At 47.5% G+C, this 17,359-nt stretch overlaps 1 protein-coding gene across 2 annotated transcripts; it reads left to right on the forward strand.

Annotated features, from left to right (window-relative positions):
- NOL9 (nucleolar protein 9) lies at positions 1-17,359 on the forward strand. Of its 2 annotated transcripts, XM_027565037.1 has the most exons (12): positions 3-404; positions 1,441-1,660; positions 2,166-2,293; positions 4,699-4,834; positions 4,958-5,054; positions 5,599-5,696; positions 10,907-11,068; positions 11,247-11,544; positions 11,898-12,009; positions 13,494-13,671; positions 14,489-14,622; positions 15,211-17,359. In XM_027565037.1, the coding sequence occupies exons 1-12, from the start codon at positions 33-35 to the stop codon at positions 15,358-15,360; spliced, it is 2,085 nt and encodes a 694-aa protein (XP_027420838.1). In that variant the 5' UTR covers positions 3-32; the 3' UTR covers positions 15,361-17,359. The 2 variants fall into 2 exon arrangements, 1 of the variants encoding a protein (XP_027420838.1); XR_003514946.1 differs by lacking the exons at positions 14,489-14,622; positions 15,211-17,359 and adding an exon at positions 12,133-12,296 and having other exon boundaries at positions 1-404; positions 13,494-13,581.

Genomic DNA, 17,359 nt, shown 5'->3' on the forward strand with positions numbered 1-17,359 from the left:
AGATTCTCGAGCGACCGGCCCCGGCAGCCAGCATGGCGGACTCCTTACTGCTGCTCAAGCGGGTTCCCTCCCGCCACACGTGGCTGCGGGCCCGCAAGGCCCGGCCCCAGCTCATCCTCAGCCGCCGGCCCCGCCGCCGGCTCCGGAACCTGCGCTGGCGCAGCCGAAGGCGGCTTCGGCGACGGCTGCTGCAGGCCCAGGCAGCCGGCGCGGACTGGCTGCAGGGCGGCTGTCTGGTGTCCGGCGACGCGGCGCTCCAGAGGCTGAAGACCTCGGCTCGCAGGCGGGCCTCCAGCCCCGAGCCGGCCGAAGATCCGGTCCCGAGTGGTCCCGCGATCCTCCCCATCCCGCCGGTGCGGCCGGCTGGCTCGGGCCGCGCTGTCCTGCTGCTGCCGCTGGGGCAGGTGGGTCGCGCCGGGGGAGCCGGGCGGGCAGCGCGGGAGGGTGGGGATACAGCCCCGGGAGCTGCAGGCTGGGAGAGGCCCTTTTCCCCCTGCGGGTACTCTGTCCGCGGGTCAGTCGCATTCCTCGGGCTGTGGTGCTGGACAGAGGGTAACAAGGATCCTCCTGAGGGAATTCTAGGTCTTTGGGGCTGCTGCTGCTACTGCTGCTGCTAAGTCGCTTCAGTCGTGTCCGACTCTGTGCGACCCCATAGACAGCAGCCCACCAGGCTCCCCCGTCCCTGGGATTCTCCAGGCAAGAACACTGGAGTGGGTTGCCATTTCCTTCTCCAATGCATGAACGTGAAAAGTGAAAGTGAAGTCGCTCAGTCGTGTCCGTCTCTTAGCGACCCCATGGACTGCAGCCCACCAGGCTCCCCCGTCCCTGGCATTCTCCAGGCAAAAGTACTGGAGTGGGGTGCCATTGCTTTCTCCGTCTTTGGGGCTGAAAGGACTTTAATAGTAATAATAGGTTGCATTTATCGAGTGCTCAGAAATGTCAGGCTCTAAGTGTTATGGGTATCTGAACTCATTTAGTGCTACATGCTCTATGGAGTCATTACCACTAGGAATGTTTAAAGAAAAACAGAACATAGCTTAAGTAACCTGCCGGAAAGATATAAGTGGAGGCAGAGCCAGCAGTCAAACCCTTCACCTGGGCGTTGGTCTGGGAGGTCCCCCGCACTATAGCTTTGTAAGGACAGGGAGCCGTGAGAACAGCAGAACTAAGTTCAGGGGGCCCCCTTAGGTCAGTGTGCGTCAGACTGTCCCTTTGGCTGCTCCGGATATGATCTTAGATTAAAAGTATTCACATTTTAATCTATTAGTTTAAAATACATCATTACCTACAAGTTATTCTGTTACTTAGCGATAAATCTCTCTTTTTTTTAATTCATCTCCTTTTGATAACCTGAAGAGCCAGTTAAAATCTTAGAAGTTTTCTGTCATTGGTAGCAGAATCTGTAAGCTTATTTTTCCTTTCTTTTTTCGTCCCCTCCAGGGCTTTACTTTTAGTGGGATCTGTCGTGTGACCTGCCTCTACGGCCAGGTGCAGGTGTTTGGTTTTACCATCAGCCAGGGCCAGCCTGCCCAAAATGTCTTCTCCACCTACACCCACTCTCGTCTGACCATCAATGCTGTTCATTATTCAGTGCATGAGAAAAGCAAGAAGGAGATGAAGAGAGAAGCCCGAGTTCTGCTCAGACCTTATCTGAACCAAGGTAATGAAGAGAACTGAGTGACTTACTGAGGATGTATCATAATAAGGCAAAAACTTTTTTTTTTTTTTTTGTCCACACCCTGCAGCATGTGGGGTCTTAGTTCCCTTGATAGAACCCATGTCCCCTACAGTGGAAGCTTGGAGTCTTAACCACTGGAGCACCAGGGAAGACCCAAGGCGAATAATTTTTAGTTGTTTACTGTGGCCTCAAACTTGCACTCTTTACTATATGTATTTAAACCCTCAAGGTCTGGAGAGTGAAGCTCTTTTTACCATTTCACAGATGAGGAAAGTCACCAAGGCCACACAGTGTTCAGGTAGCAAACCTGGATTGATTTCTCCATCCAGGTGTGTTTCTGTCATGCAGTATGGCCTCCTGAAAAAGGCTGTCATACATAATTCCTAGTCTCAAAAGGTGTGGACTTTAGCAGAGGAGAGGAAAGTCCCGCGGGGCATAGCGTTTGATGGAGTGCTGTTTCTAAGGCAGCTTATGTCTCTCTTTACAGATGACAGATATTGTTTGATGAGCAGTTTTTCTCCTCTGTGTTCCATCGTGTTGCTGGAACGTCTGAAAACCTCCACCGTGAACTTTATAATCAGCCATCCAGGTTTATCTTACATTTTCGTACAAGAGGTAGAACCAGTTTTCATTCAGAGTTTTGTTCATTACTTTCACCAAAACAGTCAGATGACTATGTAGGATGCCCCTAGTCTTATCTGTCTGTCATGTTGTGCTATAAGTCATACAGAATGTAACACATGTGTACAGTAAAAAAGTCAATAGAAGGATATATCAGAAAAATTGTCTCTTCTATGCCACTTAGCTTCATTCCCCAGATAAAGTCACCATTTTCTGTTATAGTTGATTAAATGCCTTTTGATATTTTTAAAATGGTTATCTTTATATTTTGATTCACCAACTTGAGACAGTATGAATTCTTTATAAATTCTGAGTAATTTCAGCGTACTTACACTTTGTCCCATCTCTTCCTTTCCTCATTTCCAAATTTTTGCTGTCCTTACTATTAATTTCCTGAAGTCAGATTGGTTCCTAAAATTGTCTCCCATGAGCCAGTAAATTGAGCCAAATCTATAGGAACATCAGACTTCACGTGAGGTGTGAGGAGGAATCAGGGAGCAGCAGCAGGTTTTTTTGGCCGGACTGTCTGAGTGCGCCGAGACATGGGGCTGTAGGAGGAGACTTAGATCTGTAGCTGAAAGATGCCTCTTAGACATCCAATTGGAGATGCCTGCTGGGCAGTTGAATGTGTGAGTCAAATTCAGAGAAGAGGTTGTGTGCATGGGTGTGTGTTGAGTCGCTTCAGTTGTGTCTGAGTCTTTGTGGCCCTAGGGACTGTAGCCAGGCTTCTGTGTCCATGGGATTCTCCAGGCAGGAATACTGGAGTGGGTTGCCATGCCCTCCTCCAAGGGATCTTCCTGACCCAGGGATCAAACCTGTGTCTCTTATGTCTCCTGCATTGGCAGGAGGGTTTTTTACTACTGAGCCACCCAGGAAGCCCAGAGAAGAGGTTTCAAATGTAAATTTGGGTGCTTTCAGTAGAATAGGGTTCCATCGCTTCTTGGCCTTTGGACTAAGATCAAGTGTAGTATCTATTCTTATCAGAATAGGGTTCCAAAGCCCATGAGATGGGATAATGACACTGAGAAGTTGATGCAGGTAGAAATGATAAGTTCAAGGTCTGAGCCTGAGGAGCAACAGAGAGACTGAGGAGTGGTAGTGCTCATGTTAAAGGAGAGCAGGTGAGTGTAATCAGGGAGCCTCTGAAGGAAGTGGGGGTGCCTGACGTTGCTGATGGTGAGATGAAGCCTGAGAAAGGAATTGCGTGCAGGCTCACCTTCTGGACAGGGTGGTTTTATGGCATTGCTGAGCAGACCAGCCTGATTGGAATGGAATCAAGGGCTGGGGAAGGAGGAGCTCAAGGGTTCAGTGGTTAGGGATTTTGCTTTTAGAGAGTTTAGCTATAAAGGAAAGAAAAAGATGAAACAGGTTGGAAGAGTAAGCCTGGTCGAGAGAGTTCTGGGTTTTGTTAAGATGGATGGAAAGAACCGCATGCTTGAACACAGCTTGTAGGAAAAAGCCACAGAAGAGCACGCTGATGGTGCCGTGGGGAGAGGATGGAGGGAGGGGTTCCAGTGTCTGTGTGGTCTGTTGGCCTTGGGAGCAGAGGCGCTTCCTTGAGAGTGGCTGGAGGAAATGCCCAGGACAGGGATGGAGGAGCGAAGCTCTCTTCTGATTGTTTCCTCTTACTCTGTGAAATGGTTCGGGGGATCACTGAGCGGAGGCATAGGGAGTAGGCAGGGGTTGGGGGTTTGACATGGAAGGAGAAGCTAAGAAATGCAGGCAGGATGATGCACGGGCTTCTGCGGTCACGTTAATTTAGTCAGTGCAGAATCTAGCAGCCTGGGAGGGCCACAGCGGTGGACATGGAGACCCCACCTGGCAGTGAGTGTTTCAGGTGCTGTGATCAGACTTGTTCCTTTTTCACTTACTTTCAGGTTTGTTTGTTTTTTTTCCTGCAACTACTCAAGCACCACTATTTAGATTCCTTATGATCTTTCTTGGATAACTTCCTCCTCCCCCCATGCCTATGTGTTAGTACCTTCTGGAATTGTATTTTCATATAAGGCAGAGAGTAACCTTTAGATTATCTCATTTTATAAGATGTTCTTATTTTGCCCTCAGTGATTGATAGTTGAGAATCAACTGAGAGGTGAGACGAAAGAAGGGATCAGAGTTATCTTTTTTCTCCTTTTTAATGTTTATTTATCTAGCCTCAACAGGTCTTAGTTGCACCTCTCAGGATGTTTAGTTATGGCATGCGAAGTCCCATTTGCGGCTTGTGGGATCTAGTTCCCTAACCAGGCATCAAACCCGGGCCCTCTGCATTAGGGGTGTGGAGTCTTAGCCAATGGGACCACCAAGGAAGTCCCCAAAGTTATCTTTTGTAGCTCACAACTATTTGAGGCTTATTAATTTCGAACCAAAGTAAAAGAAGCACATTATGTTATCATTTTCAGGTCCGGACTTTCCAGATTAACTCTGAGTATTTTGCCTTGAGATCTGTGGGTATTAGAAGAGAGAAAAAAAAAACTGGCTTGCGTTTAACGGAGAGCGCCTTTGCAGTTATGGAAGAGTTAGTGAGCATTTCTAGCGGTGAGTGATACAAACTGATGTAGTCTAGAGTTCGTCCGCCAGAGCCTCAGAGGATTACTGTTCATGATCAGAGTCCTAAAGACGACAGCTCGTGTCAGGGGTCAATGTTTGTTTCCCCTCCAGAAGAAGCAGACAGCTGCCCCGTCATTCTGGTCTGTGGCTGCCAGGACATTGGAAAGTCAACGTTTAATAGATACCTCATTAACCAGCTGTTAAATAGGTAAGAGTGTTTTAATCCTGTTGTGACATATTGCCAGACTTTCAGCAGGAAGTAGGATTTTTGATTTGAGAAGCTAGACGGGATTGCATCTCAGCTCCTCCATAGAGATGACATACAAGTCTGTACAGAGCCGCTCAGCTGAGGAGGCCTCCTGGTTGTGCCGTTTGGGGGTGCAGCTATGGCCCTCTCAGGTGTGCCCACCTTGCCGGTCGGGGAGCTCACGAGAGCCATCAGTTGATCTCAGAATCTGTTTTTGTCCAAACCCAGAGAGTCGGAGCAGGGATAAAGTCTATGGTATTTAAAAAATAAAGTTTGAGGAAAGGCAGAGTTGTATCCATATAGCGAATAGACACTGTAGCCAGGCCTGCATCCCGTTTTCTCTTCACTGATATTTTCTCTATGCTGGTGTCATCTTCGGAGCATTCTGCCTGCAAGGCTGTGCGGGGTGGGGTATGCCTGTGTGTCACATAAAATCTTTATGTTCTGATTTACCTTGGACATGGTAAATAAAACGAGTTAAGATTTCTTTCTTTTAAATTTTCAGTGTATCCTGCGTTGATTATTTGGAATGTGATCTGGGGCAGACAGAATTTACTCCTCCGGGTTGCATTTCTTTGCTTAATATTACAGAACCAGTTCTAGGTATGTATTCTACATTTCTTAAATGTCTTGGTTTTACACAGTACAAAAATAATGATACAAGAAAGTCAAAGAGTACAAAAGTATAAAATATAAAAAGATGAACACATCTCCCCATGAAACTTATGGTCTTCCCATAAGAATTCCTCTGGTCTCAAAAAAAAACCCCTAAAAACCCAATGATACCTTTCTAGAGTTCTATTTTAATAAATGGAACTACCATCCATTTTATTTTATGTAAATTAGAAACACTTTCCTCTAATACGAGCATCTTACATAATACTACACAATGATCTCAACCAAGAAATTGACATTGATATAATACAATAGTATTATATAGTTATATATATTATATATTATATATATAACTATATATATTATATAGTTAATAAACTAATCTATAGATTTTTTCAAAATCCATTAGTTACCCTACTAATACCCTTTTTATGTTTCAGAATCCAAATCAGAGTCCCATGCTGCTTTTTTTAATACAAAAATGTACATAACATGTTATTTATCATTTTGACTATTGATACATGTACAGTACCATGCCATCAAACACATTCGAAGCGCTGTATAATCATTATCACTGTCTACCTCCAAAACATTTTCCTTGTCCTGGGCTGAAATGCTGTGTCCATTAAACAACAGTGCATCCCCTTCCAGCCTCTGAGGACCTCTGGTGTGCTGCCTGTCCCTCCCTGTGAATCTGCCTCTTCTGGGCACCTCATCCAAGTGAAATCATGCAGTACTTGTGCTCCAGTGTCAGGCTGTTTTCACTAAGTATAAGGGTTCAAGGTCTGTTCATATTGTTTGGTACTTCAGTCATGTCCGACTCTTTGCAACCCCATGGACTGCAGCACGCCTGGCTTCCCTGTCCTTCACCATCTCCCGGAACTTGCTCAGACTCATGTCCATAGAGTTGTAGCATATATCAAAATTAACTCCTTCTTGTGGTTGAAAATCATACCAATGTATGTATATCACATTTTGTCTATCTTTTTAACTGTGTTTTTATTTATTTATTTTTGATGGTGCTGGGTCTTCATTGCTACACATGGGCTTTCTCGAGTTGCAGCAAGTGGGGGCTACTCTTTGTTGTGGTGGGCAGGCTTCTTATTGTGGTGGCTTCCCTTGCTGCAGCACACGGGCTCTAGGGCGCCAGGGCTTAGTTGCTCCACGACATGTGGAATTACCACGTATCAAACTCTGTCCCCTGCATTGGCAGGCAGATTCCACCACTGGACTACCAGGGAAGCCCCTGTATTGGTTCTGGTTTTCTGCCTGTTGTGACTAATGGTGCCGTGAATATTGGTTACAACTATCTTTTCAAGTCACCGCTTTCAATTCGTTTGGATATATATACACACATACATGCACACCCACGGGTGGTCATGTTTAACTTTTTGAGAAACTGCCAGACTGTTCTACAGCATCTGCACTGTTTTACGTTCCCATCAGTAATTCACAAGGGTTCTGATTTCTCTACATCTTCAACAACACTTGTTATTTTGATCAGGGCCTTTCATGTGGATGGAAGTAATCTCTTTTTGGTCTTGGTTTGCATTTCCCTAATGACTAACGGTGTTAAGCCTCTTTCCATATGTTTATTGGCCATTTGTACGTCTGCTTTGGAGAAATGGCTGTTTTAGTCCTTTGCCCATTGTTGAATTGGGTTCTTTGTTTTTGTTGAGTTTTAGGAGTTCTGTATATATTCTGGATGTTAATTCTTTGCTAGATATGCAATTTGCAGATACTTTGTCATTTTACTTGTTTTTGACAATATCCTTAAATGCACAAAAGTTCTTAATTTTTATGTTTTTGCTGCCTATGCTTTTTGGATCATCCATGAAGTTGTTACTAAATCTAGTCTCATAAAGATTTTCCGTAATGTTTTCTTCTAGGAATTCTGCTAGTTTTACCTCTAGCACTTAGGTCTTTGATGATTTTGAGTTACATTTTGTGTTTGACACAAGAGAAGGGTCTCACTTCGTCCTTATGTACACGGATGTCCAGTTTTCACTATTTGTTCTTTCCACAATGAATGGTCTTGACACCCATGTTGAAAATCATCTGACCACACATCCATACATCAGTGCGTGCTGAGTTGCTTCAGTCATGCCCGACTCTTTGCGACCCCATGGTCTGTAGCCCGCCAGGCTTCTCTGTCCATGGGATTCTCCAGGCAACAATACTGGAGTGGGTTGCCATGCCCTCCTCCAGGGGATCTTCCCAACCCAGGGATGGACCCTACAGTTCTGTGTCTCCTGCATTGGCAGGTGGGTGCTTTACCACTGGCGCCACCTGGGAAGCACGTGCATGCAAGGATTTTTTTCTCGTGCTCTTTATTCCATTGGTTTACACATAGCCCCTAGGCCAGTACCACACTTTTAATTACCGTACCTTTGTAAGAAGTTCAAAATTGGGAAATGTGAATCCTCCAGCTTTATTCTTTCTCAAGACTGGTCATTTTGAGACCCTTTGCAATTTCTTATGAATATTAGAATAGGCTTTTTCATTTCTGGGGAAAGGGCTGTTAGAATTTTGATTGGGATTGTATTCAGTCTTGTTTTTCACTTGGCTGGGTGGCAAGGCATGTGGGATCTTAGTTCCCCGACCTTGGATTGAACCCACACCCCTGCAGTGGAAGCAGAGTCTTCATCACTGGGCCACCAGGGAAGTCCCAAGGATTGCATTCAATCTGTAGATGACATAGTATTAACATTTTCCTATCCATGAACACAGGATGTCTTTCTGATTTTTTATGTCTTTAATTTCTTTAAGCAATATTTTACCTCCTTGGTTAGATTCACTTCTAAGGACTTAATTCTTTAGTTATTGTAAATGCAATTGCTATTCTAATTCCCTTTTCAGATTGTTAATTGATGGTATGTAGGAACATACTGATTTTTGTGGGATTTTGTTGTTTGTTTTTGTTTTTTCTTATTTAAAAAGTTTTTTTGAGCGTGTATGTGTTTGGTTTTTTTTTTTTAACAGTTTTTTGTTGTTGTTGTTTTTGGCCATGCAGTGCAGCTTGTGGGATCTTAGAGTCCCCAGTCAGGGATCAAACTCAGGCTCCCAGCAGTGGAAGCGCAGAGTCCTAACTGTTGGACCGCCAGGGAATTCCTCTCTTTTAGCTGATTTCATTGTTCCTCTTTTTACATTTTCTCTGTCCTATTTAATTTTTCCCCCCTTTTACCATATTTTTAAAAACAAGGACACTGATACATCATCATAAATACAACCACCAAAATCAGGATGGTGACATTGCTATAGTGTAGTTAACTCGGTTTTGTCCCTTTTGTCTCAGTCATCTGTGTAGGCCCAGTGCGTACTTAAAAATCTTTAGTCTTCTTTAATATGGAGACTGTTACCTGGCTTTTCTAATATTCTATGACCTTGACAGTTTGAAGAGTACATTTATGGGTTTTCCCATATTTAGATCTAGAAGTGACGCTGTGTTCTCTGTGTCGTATCAACACTGTCAGTTTGTCCTGTTACCAGAGACGTTAGCTTTGATCAGTTGCTTAAGATAGCGTTTTCTGATCTAACTAGGTGTGGTGTTTTCATTTTCTTCTGGATGTCATTGCTTCCAAAGCCCCTCGATGGACAGTTAGTTCAGTTCAGTCGCTCAGTCGTGTCCGACTCTTTTCGACCCTATGAATCGCAGCACGCCAGGCCTCCCTGTCCAGCACCAACTCCCGGAGTTCACTCAGACTCATATCCATCGAGTCAGTGATGCCATCCAGCCATCTCATCCTCTGTCGTCCCCTTCTCCTCCTGCCCCCAATCCCTCCCAGCATCAGATTCTTTTCCAGTGAGTCAACTCTTTGCATGAGGTGGCCAAAGTACTGAAGTTTCAGCTTCAGCCTCATTCCTTCCAAAGAAATCCCAGGGCTGATCTCCTTCAGAATGGACTGGTTGGATCTCCTTGCAGTCCAAGGGACTCTCAAGAGTCTTCTCCAACACCACCGTTCAAAAGCATTAATTCTTCAGCTCTCAGCTTTTTTCACAGTCCAACTTTCACATCCATACATGACAGTTAGGGAATATACATATACTTAAACCCATGCATGTCATATATGTACATACATAGTATGTATGCATACTTGTACACATATATGTAAATACGTATTTTTATGTCTTTGTATAGGTTTCTGTTTATTAAGAGCCATGAATTTGCACTGATCATTCTTTTCTTTTTCTTTTTTTGGCCAATCTCCATGGCTTTTGGGATCTTGTTCCCTGACCAGGGATCCAACCCGGTCCCCTGCAGTAGAGGCACAGAGTCCTAACCACTGGACCAGCAAGGAATTGTGATCATTCAGATCCTAATCTCACACCCAGGGTGCCTCCTAGTTAACCTTCCCCCTTCCACATTTATCAGCCCCTTTTCCAGTGGTGCAAACCCTGGCTGCACTTATTCTCAATGTACTTACATATTTGTTCATTCCCTAGACCACGCAGGCCTCTCTCAGTTGTGGGCTGCCCCAGGTCTCCTGACTCCAAGCTTGAGGGGCGCCTCGCCAGCTCTTCCCTAGGTGGCCTCGCACCAGCCGCACTGACCGAGGCCCTTGTGACTATGTTGTGCCGTGGTCCTGGTCACCTGCCTGCCATGTGCGCTGGCCCTGGCCGCAGCCCTGACCAGAGGGGATGGGACAGACTGCTGTTGTGATGAGGGTGTGTCCTCTCAAGCTGGACTGCTTGAGTTCCAGTCCCACTGATCCCTACTAGCTGTGTGACCTTGCTCAAGGTCTGTAAAAATTGAGAAAGTAAATACTACCTGTGTCATAGGGGTTTATGAAAACTAGAGACTCTGTGTAGCACATGTAGGACATGGTAAGTACTGTATTCCAGCAAGTGATTACTGTTGTATTAATTATTGTGTGTACGCCCTGTGGGGGTGTTTTTTTCTGTTCACAGATGTGTCCTAAGTATCTAGAACAATGCCCAGCATGCAGCAGACGTCCGGTAGATGTTTGTTGAATGAATGGCCATATTAGGACATAGTTTGGATTAACCGTGTATAAATGCAGGCATGTCTGTGTTTGAAGTTGAAAGCTTAGATTTCCAAAAGTGAGAGCACAGCTATTCCTAGTGGTCCGATGGGCTCAGATTTCCTGAGCAGCTTTGTCAGGGATCATGGCTAGACCATAACCCTTGCCACCTCTTATGTTCTCATGGATTAATGACTCTCACCTTTATCTTCTTAGGACCACCTTTCACCCACCAGAGGACACCCCAGAAAATGGTCTATTATGGGAAAACTTCTTGTAAAAACAACTTTGAAAACTATATTGAGGTAATAAAGTATGTTTTCAGCTCCTACAAGCGAGAGTCCCCTCTTATCATCAACACCATGGGCTGGGTGGCAGGTAAGTCCATGGTGGCGCATCTGGCGGAAAGGGTTGGGTGATGGGAACGGGTGCGTGCGTGGCTTTTAGACGTTAGCGCTGAAGCCCGGTCCTTAGGAGGCTCCTCATCTCAGCCTCTCATGGGCACACATCACCACCCAGGTGCACTGACTGGGCTCTGTCGTTTACTTCCTCGCAGACCAGGGTCTCTTGCTTCTCATTGACCTGATCCGCCTGCTGTCACCCAGCCACGTCGTCCAGTTTAGCTCGGACCGGAGTAAATACATGCCGGACCTCACCCCTGATTTCGTGGACGACATGGACGGCTTGTACACAAGACGCAGGTCCAGAGTCAGAAACAGAGGGTTCCACCTGCCCGAATTTGCTGAGAGTTTGGAGTTTGCTGATGAAGAAAAAGAGGGTCCAGTTATGTCTACGGGATACAAGCTGATGTTCGTGAAGTCAGAGTTTGTGACTGGAAAAACGTCCAGGAATAGGTAAGCAAACCACCATGGCTGGAGAATTCCGTTTTCTTCAGTCTGACAAGGTCTTCTGTCCTCGATTCCTTCAAAGGGGTCAGTCCCTTAAAATCTTTCAGATCTCTGTCAGAGCTACCTGTTTACAGAGAAGAGTCAGGTCTGTTCCGAACGGTTCCTTTGCCAGTGGAAATGCCCAGAATTGGCCTCCAGATCTGCTTGCCCCTCTCGGAGCTTTGACCTGAAGGATCTCCAGTGGGTTTATGGAGAGGCAAGGTCTACGGTCCTGAGGCTGGGACGTGGGCGGTGTCAGGACAGGTGGGCCCTGTCTCGGAGCGGGAGGTGGGCCTCTCACCTTCTGATTTACTTTTCAGAGAATCACATAACAGAATCCTCCGTGAGCTGGCAGTGCTGGGTTACCTGAGCCAGTTGCAACCCCCAGTGCCGAAGCCACTGCGTGCCTTACACGGTCTGACCCCCTATCAGGTAACCTGAGCTCTCAGGGGGACTGTCCGGCTTCCTGTGTGCCCGTCTCACCTCTTTATACCCCTTCACTCGTGTCATCCTCAGCCTTGAGGTGTTGATGTGCCCACTGTGCCCATTTTACAGTCGGGAGCTGAAGGATCCGGTGGGAGTGGATCCACCTCCAGAGGGTCTGACCCTGGTTTCCATCCTGACCAGGAATGTTCTGCCTAATACCAGAGGCGGCCCTGGGACCACACCCTGCAGCCCAGCTCCACCCTTCTGCCGACTGGCCGTGTGCGACTCGGGCTGTGAGTGGTGGTGACGGGCCTCATAGATGCGTGTGTGCCCAGAGAGCACGTGTAATGCGTTTCAGATGTTGTCACAGGTTGATTCTAGCTCTAAAGTATGTGCATCTTGGATTCCAATCTCTGAAGGACTGTTTTGGGAAGAAACCACCATAGTATTAGGGTCCCAGATGATGGAAGAATCAAATAGCGACAGGTATCATTTCTAAGTGCTCACCCTGTGCTGTGCTGTCCTCTACTCACCGAGGCCCTGTTATTACCCCCACTTTACAGATGATGGAACTGAGGCCAGGGGCAGACTCAGCTTGCCCACAGGACGTAGGAAAAGTCTGGGCTGGGACTGGCTGGCGCCCAGGTGGCCTGACTCTGGACCAGAGCCCTCACTCCACTGTATGGCCTGCGCAGTGCTGAGCACACAGTGGGCCAGGTGCTCTGCTGAGCCTGTGGGGAAGGTGCTGGTACACACCCCACTTACAGCTAGAAGACTGGGCAGGCAGGCAGGTGGAGATGCTGGGCAGAGGTCACACAGGCAGGGACGGTGACCAGGGAGTGTGGGGTAGGGGGGCAGCATCATGTTGCCCAAGCCCAGTGGAGAGATTGGCCCCAGGCTTCCAAGCCCTCTCCACTGAAGAACCCAAGGCAGTTTTTTTGGGTGATTTGCTCTTGTTTATACTCATTGGCAATGCTCTGTAACTGGACTTGAAACTTATCTGGCTATTTTAAAAGTGTGTAGTTACCCAGAGAGCTACATGTTAAAGGTAGTCCTTTACTGTGTGCTCAGGCAGGAAGGTGGTCCATTTTCTTAATTCAGTAATTCCCTTAGGGGCTTCTCCTCACTCTGTGGGTGTTTACTTTCTTCTGCCCAGAGACCTGTTGCTGATGAGTTTTCAGTCTCCCTCCTACCTTCAGCTCATGCCCACGTCCCCGAATTCGCATCTCATGTGTCTTTAGGCAGAGTTGCAGGCATTCAATTTAGATTTCTAGCAAGTGTTGTTGGTGTGCATGAGCTTTGTGTAATTTTCCTCAGTTCTCAGTCTAAAGCAGTGAAACACTAAACAATTTCCATTCCATTTAGATATGTTTTGGTGGGCAGTTTGGCAGATAAAACTTCAGATGGCTGACTCGTCAGCTTGTAGAAACTACTGACATAAGCAGTCTTTGGAGTCAGATCACTGAAGGGGGTGCGTGTGTGTCCTCCAGGTCCCTTTCAATGCCGTCGCGCTCCGGATCATCCACGCTGATGTGGCCCCCACCCACATCCTGTACGCCGTGAATGCCAGCTGGGTCGGGCTCTGCAAGATCCTGGATGACGTCAGGGGATACGCCAGCGGGCCCATCCTGCTTGCCCAGAGTCCCATCTGCGATTGTGTGGGGTTTGGTGAGTCTGAGAGGAAAATCTGAGTGTAAACCTACTGAAATTGACCCACCTGAGCAGCTGTAGATTGGCGGGGCTTGACCTTGTTGCTGTCACTTGCCTGGAGTGGTCAGAGAGCTTGTCTGTCCTCTGTGAAGTGGGCCCTGGGAGGTAGGGGGCAGGAAGGAAGCGGTTCTTCTTTGCTTGCCCTGCCAGCTCCTCTAAACGCAGGAGTCCTCAAGGCCTGGCCAGGCCTCCCTCTCATCTGACATGTTTTCTGTGGCTCTCAGTCCATTGTAGGCTGACCTCTGTACACGCTCTCCGGCACAGCATCAGAGCTCCAAGCCAGTGTTACCAGTCACTGTTCTGCTTAGTTGTCTCCCTGGCTTCTAAGACTTCACTCCAACACTGAGGTCCTGATAGATCCATCAGCCGTTCCCTGACATTCCGCCCACAACTCCTCCTCCTACCCTGCACTGGCCATGAATGATCCTTGAAAGATTCACTCTGTGTTTGGGTCAGGCCCCCTGGGTCCTGCTTGGCACCCCTTCATTTCGTTTATCACAGTCCACACACCAGCCTGATGCCTTCTCGTTTCAGAGTGTCAGACTCCTCAATCTCATCTGTTCTCACCATGCTCAGGGGCTCGGTAGTTGTGGGGCACAGGTTTAGTTGCTCCGCGGCACATGGAATCCTCCTGGACCAGGGATGGAACCCATGTCCCCTGCATTGGCAGATGGATTCCTCTCCACTGTAGCACCAAGGACGTTAGAAAACTCATAAGCCGTTCTGCAGTTCTGAGTGGTGGGGAGGATGATCTTGTGTGTTGTGTGTCTTCAAGGGATTTGCAGGGGGATCGACATGGAGAAGAAGCTTTACCACATCCTCACTCCCGTGCCCCCAGAGGAGCTGAGACACGTGAACTGTCTGCTGGTTGGGGCTGTGAACATCCCACAGTGTGTTCTCAAGAGCCAGGTGTGTGCAGCCCTGGAGCTCGCTGGCCTCCAGGTCGCATGGCAAAGTGCGGACCTGAAGTTGGGCCGGGAGTCACAGAGCAGGTTCTTGTTTGGGAAGCTTACACTCCTTTGTAGAGATGGACAAGGCCGGGTGACATGTCCACATGGCCTGAAGGTCTGGAGTGTGAGTCCCCATCACCTTGGGCAGGAGCCCTGGGTGGAGCCGTCATCTCAGGCATGGGTGTGGGAGAAAAAGGGCAGAGGTGGTGACCCCAGGGTGACCCTTCCTGAAGACAGTCTTCAGAGGCTCCTGTGGGAAGGTCACGGAAGGTCACGTTGGCCAAGGGCATCCGTGTGGCCCCAAACCAACCCCAAACCAAACGGCAGGACCTGTAGGCAGCTGAGGAGGCAGCTGGTATCCCCCTTGTCACCTGCTGATTCAAGAGAGAGCCCCATCTCTTTCTGTTGGACATGTTTGGGGGGTTGAAATGTAAGTGGGCCCTTCCAAGGAAGGGGAGCTGAGGATCTTAGGAGCGATCTAATACTCTCTTCCATCTTGGCCAGATTCTAAGTGTTCCCACATGTTTTCTCTGTGTTTCCATTTCAGGGTGGGCTCGAAGGGACCATACCTTATGTCACAACAGATTATAATTTTAAGCTTCCTGGAGCATCAGAGAAAATTGGAGCAAGAGAAAGTGGGGCAACGTATAAAGAGAAAGGACATCCCAAACCTAAGTTCTATCGAAAAACATACTGATGTTCTTAATACAGGAAGGACCTTCCTCCCAGAAAGCTTGACCATCTCCAGCCTGGCATCACTGGACGATGGGGTCTGTGACCGTGAACAGAACAGCATGCTTACGTAGCAAACGGTGCAGTTTCCTGCGTAGCTCATGGATGCATTTAGCGTACGTACACTTTTCAATTGACATGACAGAGGTTTTCCCTAGTCTTCTGTTTCGTTTTCTAAAGGAATCAAGAAGCAGGGACGAGTTCATGCACCATTGAAACAGAACGTGGTCGATTCCTCATGAAGTTTTTCAAGGACCTGGTTGCTGGTATCTGGATAAAAATAGAGAAACCAGACCACAGAAATGTCTCAAAGGGGAAAGCAGGACATCTGGTGGGATGGAGAGCATAGAAAGGTACAGAGTTACCCTGTGGTCCTCGCTTGGGGGGTGCTCCCAGCCCTGCTCACTGGATGCTCCCTGGCCTCTGCCATACACATGGGTTGAGGATTATGCTTATATTTGGTGTTAAATTTATTCAAGGTTTCATAGATAAAAGTTTGCCTCAAGAACCCTTCATCTTTTAAAAATCTGATGCTGAAAAATTTTACCCTGAAAAAATACTCTCAAACCCAGGAAGCCTGTCCTGGAGCCTCTTTAAAACTCAGTTTGTCCTGATTGACTTCTCATCTGAGATGGAAACGCACAGTGAGCAGGGCCGGAAACCAGGCTGTTTGGACCAAGGCCCAGCGGAGCGGCTCCTGCTGTTGGTCTCGGTGGCTGGACACAAATGCCAGTGGTGGTGCTGGACCCAGGGGCTTTGGAGGAAATGGTGGCCCTTCATCTTCTCTCCGGAGTCAGCGTTCTTTAACCTCCAGGGTTGGAAATGGTTTGGTAAACAGGCGGGCCGGTTCACATCACATCGTGTCTGCGTTTAGGACCCTGAGATGCCTGCAGAAGCAGCATTTCGTCCTGGTGCTCTGCATTCCGGCTTCCGAGCAGGACGCCTCGAAGGACCACTGTTAGGATGAGGGTTTTTACGGCTTACGTCCATTTGAGGCGTTGATCATCATTGTCCTCAGTGTTCTGGGGGCCGATCCCTCATGTCATAGAGCTCTTGTCACCCTCCAGGATCGGCTTTGATATTCAGAGACCATTTAAAGTCTAGTTTCTTAGTTGCATCTTATTTATATCTAAGTTTAACTTGTACATACATGTTCTGTCTTGGCCTTGCGGTGACTTTTGCAGTCAGTCCACCATCAACTTTTTTTGCCTTCTTCACAAGTTCCTGTATCATTACAGTGATGCTTAAGGTCTTTAGCAGTAAGTCTTGGGAAGAATGAAAGTGGTGATCTGTCATTTGCATTTTCATTGAATCCTGACTCATTAAGTCCTGGTAGGCTGTTTCCTGCGGGCCTTTAAGGTTGCCCGCCAGTCCCCATTGGTAAGGAAAACAGTGTTGCCACTAGAGGGAGCTGTCAGCCATTGGTCAGCTGGCCATGCTGGGCTGGAGATGGCGGAGGAGCCCCTGGAGACCTTTCTCAGCGTCTAGAGATGCTGGAGACGGCCCTGTGGTCAGCACCTGGGTGTGCCGTTCAGACGGGCAGCGGTGCACACACCCTGGGTGTTGGCCCGTTGGATAATCAGTGTTGATGGTGCAGGCTTCTGTCACTTACACAGCATGTGTTGCTCCAGGACGGCCAGTGAGGGCTCTGTGTTGGAGATACGCTTGGCAAATACTCCTGGGACCTCCCTAGTGGTCCATTGGTTAGAGCGCTGCGCTTCCATGGCAGGGGGCAAGGGTTCAATCCCTGGTCGAGGAACTAAGATCCTGCATGCCGAGTGGGATGTGAAAAACCAAACGACTCTTAGTCATTTCTGTGTGATTGTCAAAGCGGTACATAACTTATTTTAAGAAAATCAAATTAATATCTGACTTAGAACATGGGAGCCCTCAATCACTGATTTTGTGGTTTGTTAAAATCAGTTCTTCAGACCTGTTTTTAGGACAGGTAAACATGAAAAATG

This window comes from Bos indicus x Bos taurus, chromosome 16 (assembly GCF_003369695.1).
Source record: "Bos indicus x Bos taurus breed Angus x Brahman F1 hybrid chromosome 16, Bos_hybrid_MaternalHap_v2.0, whole genome shotgun sequence".
NCBI classification, from domain to species: Eukaryota; Metazoa; Chordata; class Mammalia; order Artiodactyla; family Bovidae; genus Bos; species Bos indicus x Bos taurus.

What these genes read in the sequence shown, in the direction of transcription:
- NOL9 (XM_027565037.1), top strand. Translation starts at nt 33, where the DNA reads ATGGCGGACTCCTTACTGCTGCTCAAGCGGGTTCCCTCCCGCCACACG. An exon ending in TGCTGCTGCCGCTGGGGCAG is followed by an intron (nt 405 to 1,440) that starts GTGGGTCGCGCC and finishes CGTCCCCTCCAG; the next exon opens with GGCTTTACTTTTAGTGGGAT. An exon ending in CAGACCTTATCTGAACCAAG is followed by an intron (nt 1,661 to 2,165) that starts GTAATGAAGAGA and finishes CTCTCTTTACAG; the next exon opens with ATGACAGATATTGTTTGATG.